General features: G+C 34.0%; 1 protein-coding gene across 2 annotated transcripts in view; it reads right to left on the bottom strand.

The window, feature by feature from the left end:
• CADM2 (cell adhesion molecule 2) overlaps positions 1–19,569 on the bottom strand; it is a 335,754-nt gene that overhangs the window by 91,536 nt on the left and 224,649 nt on the right. For both annotated transcript variants that reach the window (XM_058731712.1, XM_058731711.1), the window contains exon 7: positions 12,254–12,432. In XM_058731712.1, the coding sequence (XP_058587695.1) occupies positions 12,254–12,432 (179 nt within the window). The remainder of the gene's footprint in view (positions 1–12,253; positions 12,433–19,569) is intronic.

The following is a 19,569-nucleotide window of genomic DNA, read 5'->3' on the forward strand; positions in this document are numbered from 1 at the left end:
GTTATTCATGTTCGTGAATGCTGGGTGACAAATAAATGCAGTATAAATAGTGTGGAATACTTCTATAAGGACCTATTCACTCGCAGAAGCACAATTTCAGCTCACACAACAAACTTGTTGAGTCAGGAAACTAAAATCCGTGTCCAGGAACCATGGCTCAACTTTGTTCCCACAAATTCAGCAGTCCATCGTCACCCCTGATCTACCTGCTTGATTCTGTCATGAAGAATTCCGAACTGTCTCCACCATTGTTTTCAGGCACTGTGCTAGAACAACAGGGACTAAAGTTCCTCAGGGCCCTCATGTCTGGCTTCTTTATTTTTCATAGTGCCCAGTTAAGGTGAGCAAAAAAGTGGAAGTCCAGCACACAAGGAGACATCTGCTCCCAACACAAGTCTTTTCCCAAAATTCTAGACTCAGCTCTTGCTGGTCTGTTTGCCGCCATGTTCTCAGAGCCACATCCTGTTATATGACACTAACATTACATTTCTTGTCTTTTAAGTTTAGTTTAAATATGACCTCATCTGTAAAGCATTTCCAAATTCTGCAGTTAATATCTTCCTTCAAAGCACTTTCAAGGCACTTAGCAGATACTTCTTTCTACACATGCTTGTTACATATTATGTTACTGTCATATATATATATATGTGTGTGTGTGTGTGTGTGTGTGTGTGTATACATATACATATATGTATGTATATATGTGTATATATATATACGTATAGTATATATACATATATATACATATATACATATAGTATATATATATATATACTATATGTATATATGTATATATATGTATATATATGTATATATATATATATATATATACATATATATACACTAACTATATATATAATTAACTATAGGCTCATAAGGCAACATATCTTTGGTTTTTAAAATATCATTTTAACTTGGGACAAGTTTACTCTGATTCAACCCCCTAGTATTTTCCCATCTCTATCCCTTTCTTGATATACCTAGTAAAATGCTACTCCCAAGTTCCTGCCTGATCTGGACCTGCTCTGTGAAGACTTCCTTGACCAACTGAATATAAACTGATTTCCTTTCTCTCTGAATACCCATCATGCTTTTTGAGTTTATATAGTGCTTCCCTCACTTTCTTATCAAGATCCCCATGACAATAATGTTTGTGTTCATGGCACACCACTATAGGCACAACCAAAGTTATGGGCCTCTCACTAACTCCATGTCCCTCTTTGTCTCCCCCAGTGGAGAATAAAATACATGTGTGATGCTATTTTTCTAATTTACATAATCTATTAATACACTCTATTATTTGAATTCTTATTAATACAGTAAACAGTATGCAGAATATACACAGATAACAGAGAACAGAATCTATGATACACCTCTGTGCTTCCTTCAGGTACCTGGCTCTATGCTTTGAATTTGACTAGTGCTTTATAAGTAAGGCTCCTACTGGTGATAATGACAATGATGTCAGTAAATAGGGAATAGTATCATTTTTAATAACATGAGTCAGTAATTGAGCCTTATTCATGTTTAGTGAGTGCAAAAAAAAAATCCTCTCCCTTCCTAATACGTGTGAGATAGTTTTTAGAAATTTCTGCTAAGAGTCTTCAAGTCCAAATGATTATTTAAAAAATTAAGATGTAGTACACTGAAGAATTTTATATTCTGCATGCAGTTTTTCAATGTTTTAAAATGTGTTAGAGCTCTAAATCATGTCATCCAATTCAAAAAATAGAAAAGTACCCTTTTTAATCACATCCTAATGAAGGAGTTTAACAAAATGCAACCACATTTTGTTACTGGAGCTTATTAGAGCACAGCAGATCCTGTATAACCTTGTTAAAATGAAATCAGTTCCAACAAGCACTGTATACAATAAATTGAAGAGTGGTGTAGCACCTTTTTTCCAATAACGAGCTTTTCAGGTTAAAGGTATGTTCTGTTCTCTACAAATGCAGTGTACAATAATTTCTAACTTGTCAACGTGTTTTGTTTGGTGGCAGTTTCTCTTTTTAAAAATGGCATTCTGGCCCATTCAGAATGGATTTTCTAAGCAAAATTAAGTCTAAAGAGTCCCAGAAGCCCAAGCTGCTTGTTTCTCTCTAAGGACTAGTGTTCAATAGGGAGAAAAATTGTTACCATTTAGTCTGGACTCCATATGTCTACTTTCTTTCTGCTTTATGTCACTAACTCCCCAGGGTGGTCCCAGGGTAATCAAGAGTGAGTCCAAGCCAAGGATTATTAATGGAGATACAGAAGAGTCAGAACTCAACATATATTAGAAGTATTAAGGTAAGAAGTATCTTTGTGATAGAAGCTATCCACATTTCCTAACCTTAAAAATAATAAGGCATCCTTAACCTTCTTACTGATAATTGCACTGCCATTGGAAGCAATTGTAAGAGGAAAAATGTACTATATTTGCTTTTTCACCTGTGCAGAGAAGGGCGTTTATCTGTTCCCATTATGTTCGGCTACATGTAGCAGCCTATTTGGATTATAGCATAAGAATGGATAACAGCACCAAGGCTCTTACTTAAATGACAACCACCAGGTTGACAAGGCCTCAACTTGCCAGTACATACTTCCTCCTCAAGAGTTGTATGGTAACCCCGTCTGCTTCATAAAAAGGAGCCCTTTTAAAAATTAGATTTGAATGAATCCCTTTTCATCCTTCTGATAGCTTCCACTGGCTTCACATACTAAATGGAATCCTTTTATAATAAAAAAAAGCTGTTTTTAAAGAATGAAAAGTACTGCAATTTTCAACTGTAGGCGGTAACCAACAGTTCTATGTAATTACAAGGAAAGTTTATGAATAAAATCAGTCTGTTATTTGAAAAAAAAAATATATGCATTTTTTCTTTAAAAATACTTCTTCAAGTTCCAAACTGACAAAAGTAAAGTAAAATCTAAAGTAGGAAAAATCCTTTCAAGTGGATGATCCCACATTATTTAGCTCCACCTATGTCAATACTGTGAGGTCCTTCTTAAAAGTACTTTACCAAAATGAATCAGATGAGTTGGTCAAACACTTTAAGTTCTGTAAGGATGAAAGGTTGTTTTTTGGAGAATAGTTCTGTCATCCATTAAAGAAAAAACTCAAATCAAATCTGAAAATACTCAAGGGAAGTGTGATCTAGTAGAAACACACTGATGGAGAAATCTAGATCCTGACCTGTATCCCTAATATTCAGAATTCTAACATAAAGAAAGGTCTTTCCTAATCTTACAATAGATTATTAAATGAACTGGTTTCCACATGGGATTTAGTTATACGAACTGATAACCTTCTCCAAGTTATTTACATCTAAGACATGCTCTAAATAAGAAAGTGAATATTTTACTGAAGTATTTCTAACTATGGAATTTCATATTCTCCTGAATGCGTCTCTTGGAATATTACAATTAATGAAGGGATCCAAAAAAATCTCTGAAGTTGCATCATGGTGAAGGATTGGGGTGAAAACACTTCACTTTTGTTCATTTTTACTGAGAAGTCCAGGCATAATAGGGAGTGTTTATTTATTCATTATAGGTTCTGCAGTGCTTGGCCTAGCACTTTGTATATAGTAGATACTCAAGAAAGATTTCCTGAAATAATAAAATATTAGGTATTATAGCACTGTGATATAGATTTTCAGAAAACACTTTATATTTGGCCAGAAATAAATCTTATCTTTATAAGTGATGTTACAGATTTCCAAAGAAAACAAATCTAATTGTTAGTAAGCAATAATCTCATAATTTTGAAAAAAAAAAATGAACAGACATGTGAAGTCAATTATATAAGTCTTCTAATTTCTAGGATTTCTATTAAAGATATTATTTATTCTATACACAGTTGTTCGTTTCATTCACTGCTTAACTGTATAAGGCATCATTTACATATGGATTGCCAAATAAATATATCTCTAGATCTCACTTCTTTTCCTAATAAGAGATGAAACCTAAAGGTCTTGATTTGGGTGACCAAAGAATGAATATCAGTTTCCCCATTTTTGCTCAGAAGTCAAGGCAGTATATATGGACACACACACATATGCATATATGTGAATATGGGCATTTGTGTATGTATATATGTATACATTCATACACATTTTATTAAAGTTTCTTCTGTTGAAAAAGAGAGAGAGAGAAAGATAGACATATACAGAGACAAAGAAATGTAATCATTGGAGAAGTATTTACTGATTGCTTACTATTTAGAAGGCATTGTTCTAAAAGCTGGAGATACAGAGATAAATGAGACTCATAAGATCTCTGCTTTCAAGAAAGTCATAATGTACTGGTTGGATATAGAATATATTCATGTAAACAGGTATATATATATATATATATATATATATATATATATATATGAACATAAATGCATACATATATGTATACATATACATTTATACAATCAAATATACAAATACACAGCTAAAATACCAAATAATGATAAATGCCCTGCAGAGAATTAAAATTAAGCGATGTGTGATTTGCGCTATTTTAGATTGGAGTGGGACAAAAATATCCTTTTTTGGAAGATTCATTTAATCTGAGATCTGAATGATAAGAAATCACTCTTGCAAATACCCGCGTTCATGACAGAATTCCTTGTACTTCCTCGACAAGCATTCTGGGCAGAAGCAAACTTCCTTAAAAGAGATTGAGCTCTACGTCTTAGAGGAGTTGAAGGAGATCCAGAGAAACAAGTGATTGTGTAGAGAGTAATGAGATGTCACATATGTAGATAGTAGCATATTGTGTATGGTTCGGTAAGCTAGGTTAATAAGGATTTGGGTTTTACACTAAGTGTGATGAAATGCCTTTGGAAAAACTTAGGGGAAATATATGAAGGAATGTGTATTTAGAACATTTATATGTGTGGGAAAGAGATTGTAGACATGGAAGTCAATAGTGTAGGCTAGAGAGAATAATGGAGACAAGTGGACATACTGAACACATGGTTTGGAAATAGTGTCATCAGAACTTGCTGATGAATTGGAGATTAGCCTCAAGTGGAGTCAAGGATAGTTCTTAGGTTCTGGAACAAGCACATGATGTGTTGTTACAATGTTAGTAAAAATTACACTGTAAGAAGCTACTAAGCAGGTTTCATGAAAAATATGTATCTTCTAGTTAGGTGTGCCATTATTTCTGAAAACAGATGCTTCAGTTTTCGTCATTGGGCCATTGAATATTGCTTGAATTCTTAAATGAATTTGCCAATTAGTGTGCATACACTTGAGTGCAAGAGCTTTGTAGACCTTTGAAAAGCTACAAACTCACCTTATTTCCACATAAAAAATCTAGCAAGACTGAGAGTCATGGATTCTATTCTTCTGTTTACCTTACTGCAACTGATAGAAAAGATTATGTATAAATAGTGTAAGAAAAGATATTTACAATGCTAAATTTGTTGGGCGATGGACTCTCCCTTCAGGCAGGAATGAGGGTTTTCCCCATGGACATTTTAGCCAGTGGTCGAGGTAGGTATCATCGAAACATTTACTGCAGAATGGTTGAGTGCTATCTCTGAACGGGAATTTTACTCTGAAGGTAAAACCTCATTTTATACAATTCATGCTCATCTTAAAACAAAGAGATGGAATTAAACCTCAACACGGTGATATGTATGCCTGCACGTATGCAACTTTTAACATGTTTTATAATGCAAAAGTGCTCCTGTCTCCACTATTTGATCCTATTCCACTTCTCTCTGCAGAGTTCAACAGCATATTTATGCAGAGGTGTGCCTTTCCCACAGGCTCTCCCTACTGTATTCATGTCCAGAACTGATGTTTTATCTCAGCAATTAAAGAAGGCACTGTTTTAAGACTCGTCCAACTAGCTGACTGTCTGCAAACTCTCCACCAGAGATGAAGGCAGCAACCATAGGGCTCTTCCACGAGTGCACTGTTTTGCTCCATATGGATGTCTTTTCTCTCCTTTTCTTCCCACACTGTGTATTTTCCCATTGACACTTCTAAAGAAAGCTTCTCCAAAGGAAAAATGCTCATTATGACTACACAGAATTAATTTACCAACTGGTAGGTCTGTTTCCATGTGAGGGAACAGATTTTAGCTGAATCCCTTTTTAATGTTTACTAGGTTGTGCATCTGTCTGTAATCCAGACTTCTCTTTCTCCCTGGCCACCTACCCATATGAACTCATTCTCTCAGTTCCACAGTGATCTGTTGCACCTCGCCTAACACTACAACTAAGAGGAAAAAAAAAAGGCATGTAGTCTTGCAACGCTCTCAATGTTTCCAAATGTTTCATTGCTAGATAAATGTAATGGTAAATGTACATGTTACTGCCAACTTTTTAGCTACATATTTGCTAGGAAGCACAGAGGTACATTTTTCATTTTAATGTGATGAAAGTTCTCAAGAGTTTTCAAATCATTGATAATCATGACATCATGACATGAATATGTGTAACATATATTTCAAAACAAGAAATGTACATATCATAATCATATTTGCTTAGTTCTTATGGTAAGTGAAGTTTAAAAACAAGTTTAAGGTATTAGTTTATAATAGCCCTAATCTGTTTCATAATTATTACCTCACTCACCTATACATGTATTAACTATTTTGCTAAATTTAGGATCAGGTACTAATAACCCTAAAGCAACTGAACTTATGTTCTACACTCTAGCGAAACTTTGAAGGAGGTGATAGATGACTTGGAGGTTTTTGCTGAAGTGAAAGAAAGCCTACCCTCCATGACTACGTTTTTCTCTCTCCCATGGTAAGCAAATCAAGTGAAAGGGAAAATTTCAGCACTGAGGACTGAAAGTGAGCCTATACTTACGTATAATCTCTGAAAAAGATATATGTCTAAACTATGCAACAAAGCTAGGTGCTTGGCTTGATGCAGGACTATGCAATATTTGTGTGTATAACTCTGTCTCTGAGTATTTCTGACATTTATTATTTATAATAACAACAGAGTGAAATGAAAATAGTAGTTATATTGATTTTTAAAAGCTGAAAAGGCATATTTAATAGCTTGATACCTTTCACTAGACTAAAACACACAGATATTTCTAGAAGTAATATTCTCTCTATTAAAAATCTGAAACACTCTTTTTATGATGGTTCTTATTAACTAACAATAAAATGTGATGGATCCTATAGTGTGTGTGTGTGTGTGTGTGTGTGTGTGTGTGTGTTATTTCTGAGGTAAATTATCCTGGAAACATAAAAAAGCAATATCATATTTTTCATCAGTATCCATTTCAACAGATACATGATCAAATACATAAAACAAACGGTAACTGTCAAGTGATATGTTAGAGATATCAAGTCAGTGACTGTCAGTAAACTGATTGACGTTACAGAAATATAAAGAAACTTTTTATTATTTTTTACTTTCTACTATATACTAGTTATGGAGGATTTTACTAGTTTTTATGTGGTTGTAAAACTAAAATTTGCTACAAAGGCAAAATATCTACACATAAAAGTAAAAACATGGCAGGGTCTGTCGTGGGCAATTTCACTCACAACAAGAATAGTAAGTTAAGATAATGAAGAAGTAATGAATTGTTTCAAAAGCTTATCCACACAAGTAGAAAAATAATGAAGTAAAGGAATATTAGAGCAGTAGCAAAATAATTTTAAATCTCATATAAGGGTTCTTATGGTAATAGGAAGAATATGTTTGAAGAGAGATGGGAAATATGCAAACCTTTCTAGAATAGTGCTCAACTATGTTATGACTGTCTGAGACAACGCTGAGTTGGGTTCTGAGTGGAGTGGGTTCTCCACTGAAATTCTAATCTGACTCCATGTTACTCTCTCCCACAGTCTAGGCCTGCCATAGTTAGTGCCACTACTGTAGAAGAAGAAATAAAATACTTATTTCTTTTCTACTTCATTGCTATATTTCTTTCCAAATCTTAGGGAGGGTTTTGAAGGTACAGATGTTACCAAAGAGTTCCAGCATCTGTTCCTCTTCCATTTGTATTTTGAGGAGTGGTTCCAAATTTCTCTAGCATGAGGGTGAAGGGAGGTGAAAGATACTGGGTGATGAGAACGAAGTTAAAGATATGAAGCAAGTGTACCGATTTGTGTTTCTCACTTTCCATATTCATTCTCTTTTATTTTAAAAAAAAAATTTTTTTAACGTTTATTTATTTTTGAGACAGAGAGAGGCAGAGCATGAACGGGGGAGGGGCAGAGAGAGAGGGAGACACAGAACCGGAAGCAGGCTCCAGGCTCTGGGCCATCAGCCCAGAGCCCGACGCGGGGCTCGAACTCACGGACCGCGAGATCGTGACCTGAGCTGAAGTCGGACGCTTAACCGACTGAGCCACCCAGGCGCCCCTCCATATTCATTCTCAAGTTTTCCTGGGTGCTATATGTTTCTGACACTTTCAAAAGAACATATATTTCACATCAATTGATGACAAATAAATATAAGGACTTCAGTTGCCTCCATCCACAAAATAAGATTAGCCTAAGGTCATCTGTAATTCTCTGCAACCATTCCTTGTGTGATAAAATAGCATCTTCCATGTTCTCTCTACTTGAAGGATGTGCATCTGGGGGCTCTTTTCTTGGGGAGAAGATACTGTATCTAAACCCTCTGAACTTGATGCTGCGTTAGACAAAGAAGTAATTATAACTTTTCTCCTGCACTCTCTCCATGATATTCTCTACTGCTTATTTAGCAAGAATTTACAATTGTCTTGTTCTTAGATAACCTAATTCACGCTCTGGGTACCATACAGGGAAGACTGTGGGCACTAAATTGTATGCAACTCTTGGCAAAGTTTTTTTTTACTAGAGCATTAGATCGAGATGTCTTTTGGTATCATAAGGCTACTAGTAACATGATAAGAATTGTTTGATTTATTGCATATCTATGCACCTGGCCCTGTGTTGGGTACTTCCATTAATGATGTATACCATTTGTCTTTTAATAATTCAGAAGTGCTCTGTTACTATTGTTTTTTTTAGTCCAGATACTTGGACCATACTTTCAAAGACTCTGAACAGCTACATCATTGTAAGTCCATACTCCTCTAGTTCCTTTATTATGATATTATATCTACTTGAAAGCTTAACTTATCTTCCATATTCAATTCTAAACTTCTTGAGTTCTGTTCACCTATAGTGCTTTTGTATTCGGTAGATAAATGTTAAAGATTTATTTGGTGAAAGAATTTTTCTTTTCATCTGACTTCTCCAAATAGTAAAAACAGCAATGCAACAGCATGTTTAAACACCATTAACATGGAAATAATCAGCCTCCCTAAATAAATAAATAGCATGGTACCAATGAAAACATAAGAATGACTTCAATATTTTTATGCAAAAGCAAAAAGCAAGGAAAAAAACCCTATTCTGTTCACATGAATTAATACAATAACTGAGGCTACCAAATTAGCAGCTAGATTTTTCCATTGCTGAGCTTGTTAAGTGAAAAATGGTACCTTATTTCCCAATGGAACCTGCACAATACAAATATTTCATAAATATAGTGTTTTATCCTGCAAGTATTTGTATGCTAAATTTTGTTAGACCTTCACTGAGGGTGAATTTTAGACTGGCAGTTTCAAATTACCATCTGTAGTTCTAAAGCTAAAATTTGTAAAGGTGTAATTAGGAGAAGGGGAGAAAAGCCCTCCAGTGACCATAACACAAAATGTCAGCGCTGTTAACAACTAAATGTGACAACATTTAAATAATGTACTTCCATTGACACCCAAAGAATAAAATCTAACCATTAGGATGGCATCTAGATAGCAGATGATTTCACAGGAAAGTGTTCAGACCTCCATCAAGTTAAGAATCAATAGAACCTAGGCAACTGTGGTAGAGTCAAAGACACAGTCTCAGCTCATGAAAGGCCCTTCTGTGCTAGAGCTATATTAAATTATCACAGTTAATGTAAAATCAACCTCGGTGTAAAAGATAAAAGGGTAAAGTTCTCACAAATGATCACTTATCACTCCATTCCGAAATGCATACAGCATTCATTATAGATCGAAATGCCACTCAAATTTCATCATTTAGTAGGGTTTTGAAACAGCCAAACCATTAACAGAAGAGAGTAGCTTTTTATATTTATACAACCAGTGACTAATGAAACATTATACCCTGTGTGCAAAGGGTAAAAAAAAAAAAAAAAACCTTTATTTTGTAATGAACCCAATTGGAGCCCTTTTTAAACACAGTGTAATATGGCTTCACTGTTTCATCGAGCCTCTCATTACGCATGTCAATAATCCTAGGTAAACTACTGTTGAACTTCACAGCATTTATCTAGCAGCATGAATAACATTAATCCATGGGGTGCTTTTGATGAATTGTAGTTCAAAAAGCAAAGCCAGAAATGACTTCTTACAAAGTGGTTAGAGAAGTATTTATTAGAAATATGTCAACTGCCAAATACCTAAAGGTAGCTTGGCTACTTAGGAAATCATGCTGTTGGCTAGCTTGCAAACACTGGGAAAACATATGCATTTGCTCCACTTGAATTACTTACAAAAAAAAAAAAAGAAAAAAAAAGAATGACATACTTTTCATCTAAGTATGTAATTTTGTCTGTCACTTCTCTTCTAATTCTTTATATTTTTTATGTCACATTGCTTTCAACACAATGTGACATGCTATACAACATGCCCCCAGGTTCCCAAAAACTGTTAGTGAGAAGCTCTTAGAAAGTTAGGAGTGAATTGGACTACACTCCCATGACTGCATGATCTAAACATACAGGTCAGCATGAACTGAAAACTACTCCTGGGTTCTGCTTCAAGGATCTCACTTATCTTCTTGACACACCCAGTGGACCCAGTGGTTGTGACATTCTCTCTGGCAGTCAGCCTGACAGGGTGTGTCTGCAGGGGGTTACCACATTTAATTCTAGTTTATGACTCTAATTTGATTAGGCTGATCTTTCCCCAAAGTTGTAATCTGCACAATTCATAGGATGGTAGAAATCAACCTCTCAGCTCTATCTTTAAATAGTTCATATGTGGACAGTCTATTTACTGCAAGCCTTATTCTGCCTTCAATAACCAAAGTGCTATTAAGAAGTGAGAGACTGCCTACACCAAAGTACTTTGGAAATATTAAATTTGTATATTGATTCAATATATTATATTTCCCCAGTTTTGGTCTGCATCATAACAAAATAAATCTCTGGGGAAAAAACACAAACTAGATTAATTTTTTTTCCTAAAATACAATCCCTTCACAAAGAATAAGACTTTACCCCCAAAATTCTTTTTTGGAAAGGTAGAGAACTAATTCATGTTTCGTATAATATTTTATAATTAGATTCATGGGAAAAATATTAAATAAACAACCTCTCTCCATGATTTTTAAGCTATACTGGATTTATTACAGCATCATGCTTTATACAACACTCATCTGGAATACTTTAATATTGTGTAAGACACAAAACTAGTCTTCCAAAAGGTTTTCATGGGGAAATATACCTTATATCCTTCCATTATCTAATGCTTCTTTCCCTTAGAAATTCACAATATACCCTGACATATTTAATAAACTCTGAGAAGTCTTGCAATAAAGAAACTTGACTAATTTTGTCTATAGCATTAGTTATCAACCTCATAAAAGTTCATCTCTATCCAGCAATATGTTAAAGCTATCTCATAGACAATAATCGTGGCTTTTGGAGGTTTGGAAAAACAGAGATTCTCTTAATCTTGGGTATTGATATTTGTTTCTGGCATTTTGTTACGTTTACTCAAATTGTGAGATTAGTTCAGTGAAGAAAAAATATATGTGGGTATTTCAAATCATTGTTCATAAGAAATTAGTGTAATTATCACTACTGCACACCTCTGTCTTTGCTACATTTCAGTAACATGCTGTCATTCTTTATGAAACCAGTTATTGTGATAGCAAAGTATATATTTTTATGATAATACAACCAAAATTAACTTAAGGTAAATATAGCTTTCATGATTGTGATTTATAACTAAAAGCATTTATTTGTAAAATTTAAAGAAAATCACTATTATTTACTCATCACCACCAAAACTTATATATTTGTAATAAAGAAAACCTTTTACAAAATTAATTTTTATTTTTAGTGTATGATGTAATTTTATTTTATTACTTTGACTTGGAACACGTTAATTGTGAATCTTTTATGAAAAGTCCTGAAAGAAAAAGAAAACCCGTTTAAATTTTTGTTTAATATTCTAAAGATTGTGATAAATTTAAAGTCTTTCAGGTCATTCATTTTTTTCTCATATAACGATGTCAAAAAAGTACTCACCGTGTACAATGAGAACATACTCTGCGCTGCTTTGGCCAATGGTGTTTGTGGCTTCACATCGATATGTACCATTATCCGTTTTGTTCAGGAAAAGAATGTTTAGCTCCCTACCACTCACAACCATTCGGTCAGGATCTGGCAATTCTCCACCATCCTTTGTCCACAAAACAGGTTCTGGCCTATTAGATTTAAATATGCATATAGAAAGGAAAAATGAGAAAGTTTTCATACTGCGTAAATTAACTAAATCAAGCAATTTTTAAATATTTAACAACGATTCTGTGCATATCCATATGCTAACTTCTGTAACGTACCAAACAACCACCATGCTCTCACAGAGAATATCTGGAGATATGGTAGATATAATTTAATTTTATTCTGTTTAGCTAAGCAGACACGTATGAAGGAATTAACTTGTAGAGTCATTTTAGCGTCCTGTGGTCCTGATCCTGATGCTGATGGCTCATACCTACTAATTTCTGGAGGACTATCCTGCGGTTACTGGAGAAGCCGTTTCCACAAGTACAATTATGCTTTTGCACCTGGGGCTACCACTGTGACACAAATTGCCTAAGACCACCTGAAGCTTCTCCTACTTCCGTTCCCTGCCTTTCTCATCCCCCTATAGGCTTTTTCTGGAAGTTCTCTCTTTTATCCTCCTAGTTTTATTGAGATACAATTGATATCTAACACTGTATTAAAGTGTACAACAGAAGGATTTGATATATGTATATAATGCAAAATAATTACAATAGCCGTACTTAACATCCATCACCTCACATAGTTATATTTTTTCCTGTGATGAGAACTTTAAATAGCTACTCTTGAGCAACATTCAAATAGAAAATACAATATTGTTAATTATAGCCAACATGCTGTACATTATACTCCCAGAACTTATTTATCTTATAACTGGGAGTTTGTACCTTTGACCACTTTTACCCACTACCCTATCCCCCCGTCTCTGGCCACTTTTATTTGACATTGAATTGGAAGTCCTAGTCAGAACAATTAAGTGGGGAAAAAAAATAAAGGCATAGAAATAGGAAAGGAAGAAGTAAAATTGCCTTTTTTTGCTGATGACATGATATTAAGAAAACCTCAAAGACTTCACTGATAACTGTTAAAACTAATAAATGAATTTAGTAAAGTTACAGTATACACAATCAATATACAAAATCAATTATATTTCTATATATTAACAATGAACTATCAGTAAGAAGTTAAGAAAACTGTCCTATTTATAATTGCATCAAAAAGAATAAAATATTTAGGAAAAATTTAAGGAAGTAAAAAATCTGTACACTAAAAGCTATAAGACATCGATAAAAGAAATTAGAGAGAACACATACATATGGAAAGATAACCTATGTTCATTGATTAGAACAATTAATTTTAATTTTCCACACTACTAAAGTGATCTTCAGATTCAAAGCAGTCCCTATCAAAATTCCAATGGCATTTTTAACAGAAATAAAACAATCCTAAAATGTCTATGGAACCACAAAAAGCCCTGAATAGGCAAGCAATCTTAAAGAAGAAAAATATTGGAGGCATCACACTTTCTGATTTCAAACTATATTAAAAAAGCTACAGTAATTAAAACAGTATGATATTGGCATAAATGCAGACATATAGGTAAATGGAACAAATTAGGGTGTCCAGAAATAACCTCACACATATATGGCCAATGACTTTTTGAAAAAGGCAGCAAGAATATGCAATGAAGAAATGACAGTCTCTTCAACAAAGGGTGCTGGGAAAACTGGACAGCCACATGCAAAGGAATGAAACTGGATCCTGAGTGTCTACCTTACACAATAATCAACTCAAAATGGATCAAAGTTTGAACTTACGTTCTGAAACTAAAACTTCTAGGGAAAAAAATAGGGAAAGTTTTCTTGATATTGGTATTGACAATTATCTTTTGGATGACAAGAGCAAAGGCAACAAAAACAAAAATAAACAAATGGGACTATGGCAAACTAAAAACTTCTGCATGTGTACCCCTGATGTTTATTTCTGCTTTATCTGCAATAGCCAAATTATGGAAACAGCACAAATGCCCACCAACAGATGAATGGATAAAGGACATGTGATATATATACACAATGGAATATTACTCAGCCATCAAAAAGGATGAAATCTTGCCATTTGCAAAATGGATGGAGCTAGAGATATTATGTTAAGTAAAGCAAGTCAGAGAAAGACAAATACCATATGACTTAATTCATATGTGGAATTTAAGAAAGAAAAATGAACAAAGGGGAAAAAAGAGGGACGCAAATCAAGAGACAGACTTTTAACTCTAAAGCACAAATTGATGGTTACTGGGGGGATGGGTAAATTAGGTGATGGGGATTAAGGAGCACCAGGTGTTGCATGGAAGTGTTGAATCACTATATTGTACACCTGAAACTAATATAATACTATATGTTTGCTAACTGGAATTTAAATAAAAACTTAAAAAAATATAAAGAAAAAGCTTCTGCACAAAATGGAAACCATTAATGAAATGGAAAGGCAATCTAAAGAATGGGAGAAAATATTTGCAAATCTTATATCTGCTAAAGGAGTAAGTATCCAAAATACATAAGGAATTTATACAACTCAGTAGCAAAAAAATGGCCTAATTAAAAAATTGGCAGTGCAATTGAATAAACATTCTTTCAAAGAAGACATACAAATGGCCAATAATTGCGTAAAACTATGTTCCACATCACTAATCATTGGATAAACGCAAATCAAAACCATAATGCAATATCACCTCATACTTGTTAGAATACCTATTATCAAAAAGTCTAGAAATAAGAAAGGTTAGAGAAGATGTAGAGAAAAAAGAACCCTTGCACACTGTTGGTGGGAATATAAATTGGTGAAGTTCCTCAAAATTTTAAAAATAGAACTACCAGTTGATCCAGAAATTCCACTTTTGAGTAAATATCCAATGGAAACAAAATCACTATCTCAAAAAGATATCTGCACACTATGTTCATTGCACCATTGTTTACAATAGCCAAGACATGGAAATAACCTATGTGTCCATCAATGGGTGAATGGATAAAGAAAATATATTCCAAATATAACGGAATATTATTCAGCCATTAAAAAAAAAGGAAATCCTACTTTCTTGAGACAACATGGATGCACCTTGATGGCATTAGGCTAAGTGAAATAGTGAGACAAAGTATGATCATACTTATATGTAGACTCTAACAAAAGATTTTAGGAACTAATAGAAACTGATAGTTCTCTTTTAATTAAATTATTGCAAAGAATTACCATCTCAAAACCTGCTTTTAGGGAAGAAAGAATAAATGAAACATGGACTTCTATCTTCAAATATTTTACATACTTATGTAATTATTAATTATAGGAATAGTTAATAATACCTACCACCATGTATTGATAATGGTAGCTATCCTAGATATGTTATTAATATGTTCTATACTTCTCCCAACAACACTTTGATACAATTTTTTTAATTTAATGCATGCAAGAATATTCATCAGAGATGTATCCAAACCCTGGTCTGACTCTGTAGTCAATGCTTTGTCTGCTACTTCTTGCTTTCTAACATGATGAATATTTTCCTGGTACTTATATGACAACTATTCTATTTAAACATGATTTTATCACATTATCAGAAATTATTTTGAAACAGCTTTAATTATTTATTTATTTTGGTGAAAACATTTACTCTGTTTTGTTGTTATGAATACAATTAAGACATCTATCTTGATAAGTGATGCCTACAACTATAACACCTTTACCAAGACAAAGGTTATGTATTTTTCTGACAAAATGCTGTAGAAGTGATAAAGTTACAAAGCAAGCAATAAAAGCTACGAGAAATAGTATCAAAACAAGTAGATCAGCAATGTGATGAAAGAATCATTTAGTTTAAGCAGTAAAAGCACTTGGGGAGACAACAGAGAGAAAACAAGATGATCAGGGCTGTGCCTGTGAAACTTCTGAAGAGGCACTTTAGGGAAAACAAATAAACCAAAAACTAGTTATCCAAAAATATTTAAAAAATACAATTATTTATATCATCCAATTATATAGACAACTCACTCTCATAGTATCTTTAATAAAACCCAAACCACTAATATTTCTCAACTTGCTCCATGTATCCCACATCTGCTAGTTGATCTTTGAATTTACTAATTCTTATTTTAAAATTGATAGCCTGGGGGCACCTGAATGGCTCAGTCAGTTAAGGGACCTACTCTTGATTTCAACTCAGGTCATGATCTCACAGTTCATGGGATCGAGCCCCAAGTTGGGCTCTGCATTGACAACCTGGAGCATGCTTGGGATTCTCTCTCTCCCTTTCTCTGCCCTCCCTTGCTCACAAAGGAGCTCTCTCTTTCAAAGTAAATAAACTTAAAAAAAAAAACACTGATACCCTGGGTGATATTGTACCTTTTAAGGAGGCAAAACTGGCACAATAAAACTATGACTTACTGCATATAATAGAAATATTAGAAGGTATGTCTTTTCTACAAAGCTACATAAGGCCAACATTAAAATAAGTTATATTAAGGATAATTAGAATTTGAAAACATTCATCCTTAAAATGCTACTCAATGGAAGTATTTTATTAAGAGGCAATACTTCTTTGATGTGTAAGTTAGAATTTTTAAACATACACAGACATAATTATATGTATATATCTATACATTTCCATACAATCAAAATTATACCCCTCAAATCCAACCTGTCATAATTTTTCTCTGCTTCTGCTTACAAGATTTCATTTACATCTTAAAGCATATGGCCCTGTAATCATATAATTAAATTTAGATATTTATGTTTCATTGTGTACATAGAAATGAAGTCAAAGCTCTAGATCAACACTTAAGTTGTCAGTCTATATTAAAAAATATTTTCTAAAAAGATAATTTTCTTTTTTAGAAAATAATGAAAAAGCACCTGTATAAATGGTTAAAAGAAGATTTTAGCAGTGTAAGTCACTGCTGACACTGAACACTGCAGGATTCTTGATCCTACTCTGTATAGTAAATCTTCAAGGTGGCAAAAAAAAAAAGCACCATAAGACGCAATTTTAATGAAATGGAGGTTAGAGTTTATACATCGATTAAATATACCCTACACATATTCCAATTAGTACTTAAAATGTTCAAGCTTCTTAATATCACCATAAAAATATTAAGTGGTTTAGCAAGTCTTGATACAATTTGTGTTTCATCTTAATAAAGAGGGCCCCTAGGCTTTCTCTAATTGGAACCCAGAAATGATTGAGTTTCTTGCTGCAAATGAATAACAATCTTCCCTGCTGTTCAGGCAACCAAAGGAGATCATTTAAAAAGTGGTTCCAGTCTATAGTTTCTATGTGATAAGGCTGAAAAAGAGTAGAAGCCAGACACCAGGAGTAACAGGACAGTGACACTGCATCAAGCATGAGATAACACTATATAACTCCATAGTGAGAACATTAATATAGTCAATTCAGTTTCCCCTTAAAAAGTCCTGATATTAGAATTTGGAAATCTTCTGTAGGAGATAACATTTGATTTATGATCCTGTCTACCATATCTATAGGGCTAAAGAGATGTGTTTTTTTTTTCCCTTCCTTATGCACCTAATGACATTTTGCAGCAGTTTCTTCATACAATGACAGAAAAAAACAACAATAACAACAACAACCACCACAACAACAAAAGTGAAAGAAGAAACTAAACACGCTTGTGCATTCATTCTCTTACTTTCTAAAGTCTTGGTAGAGTTGTTTTACCTTAACAGATTAAAAAAAATTAACTTAGTGTTTTGTTTTCTAGATATCTAATAATAGATTCTCTGACATCTTGAATAACTCCTTATTTATAAATCAGTGTTAGAAGACTAAGCTAGCAGTCTACTTAAGATCTTGAACTGGATACAAGTTCCACTGATTATTCATTTCCACTGAAATTTTTAATTTGTTTTTTGGAGCATTTATTCTATACAGTTATACCATAGGCATAGTCCTTCTGATTCTTCCAACTGCATATGGGATCATTACTCCCTAGGCATTGATGGCAATGGAATCTTGCTTTGCCTTCTTAGCTCTCATCCTCTTTTAGGCTCAGGCTTGCGAAGAATAAGCAATTCAGTTACCGAAAAGCAAGTGTCATAATGCAGATCTCTAAAAAATAATTCTCCAGGTATCTTGATAGAAGTAGACAACAGTAAAAGGTCTTCCAAAGTGGGAAATGGATATACCCTCCAGTATCTTCCTTTCCCCAAATGGTTCTATCCCCTTTGAGCTCTGCAGAGTCTTTTCCTTCATAAGCACAGTACATGTTGGGATCTAACACTAAAATAAGTCTTATGAAAATGAAACTTACTTTTCCTAAGTGAAAGAAAAAAAAAATAAGTCACTGTAATAGTATCCAAGTAAACATCTTGTTCTGGCTCAAAGTTCAAAAGGAAAGAAAGACACTTACAAATACATGTATCTTACATTTCTTTCATATAAGACAAATCAAGGAATCATAGTTAATAACTTGGTGCCTCATATACTTATGTACTTATAGTTGTATGGCACATGAGGATGACTATTGCCTTTATTTCAGTTTAAAATTCCCTGGTGGTAGACGATGTGATTGAAGATTTAATACTAGGAAGATTTTTTTTAAGGCCACTACTCCTCTATTTCCTGTGATTTTTAAAAAAATTTTTTTAACGTTTATTTATTTTTGAGACAGAGAGAGACAGAGCATGAATGGGGGAGGGTCAGAGAGAGACAGAGACACAGAATCTGAAACAGGCTCCAGGCTCTGAGCGGTCAGCACAGAGCCCAACGCGGGGCTCGAACTCACGGACCACGAGATCATGACTTGGGACGAAGTTGGATGCTTAACCAACTGAACCACCCAGGCGCCCCTCCTGTGATATTTTTACTCTAAAGTGAAAGAAGATGCTAGAAGTTACATAAATGTCTTGATCCCTTTTCCTGCTTTAAGCACAAACGTTTAAATCAAGAAATTATACTGAAGTGTCTATATATAAAACTATGTTTTTGCTATCAGATTTTTAGAAAAATGGAGGGAGAGAAAGAAAAATGGAGGGAGAGAATTTAAATTCAACTTTACAAGTGACTTTAAAATTTGGGTCAAGTTGAAAAACTTAAATTTATGGGCCTCTGGGAAGAAGGATTCTCAGGGAATCTAGCCTGGGCACACCTTCATTGAGTTCATGGAGGTTGCATCCACAAACCACAGCCCAAACATTGCCAACCAAGTGAAGTAGAAGAAAAAAAAGAGAAGAGGAAAAAAATTAGTAGCTGGTATTGTTTACTCCTTTTCCTA

The sequence above is a fragment of the Neofelis nebulosa genome, chromosome 5, assembly GCF_028018385.1.
Source record: "Neofelis nebulosa isolate mNeoNeb1 chromosome 5, mNeoNeb1.pri, whole genome shotgun sequence".
Classification (NCBI taxonomy): Eukaryota; Metazoa; Chordata; class Mammalia; order Carnivora; family Felidae; genus Neofelis; species Neofelis nebulosa.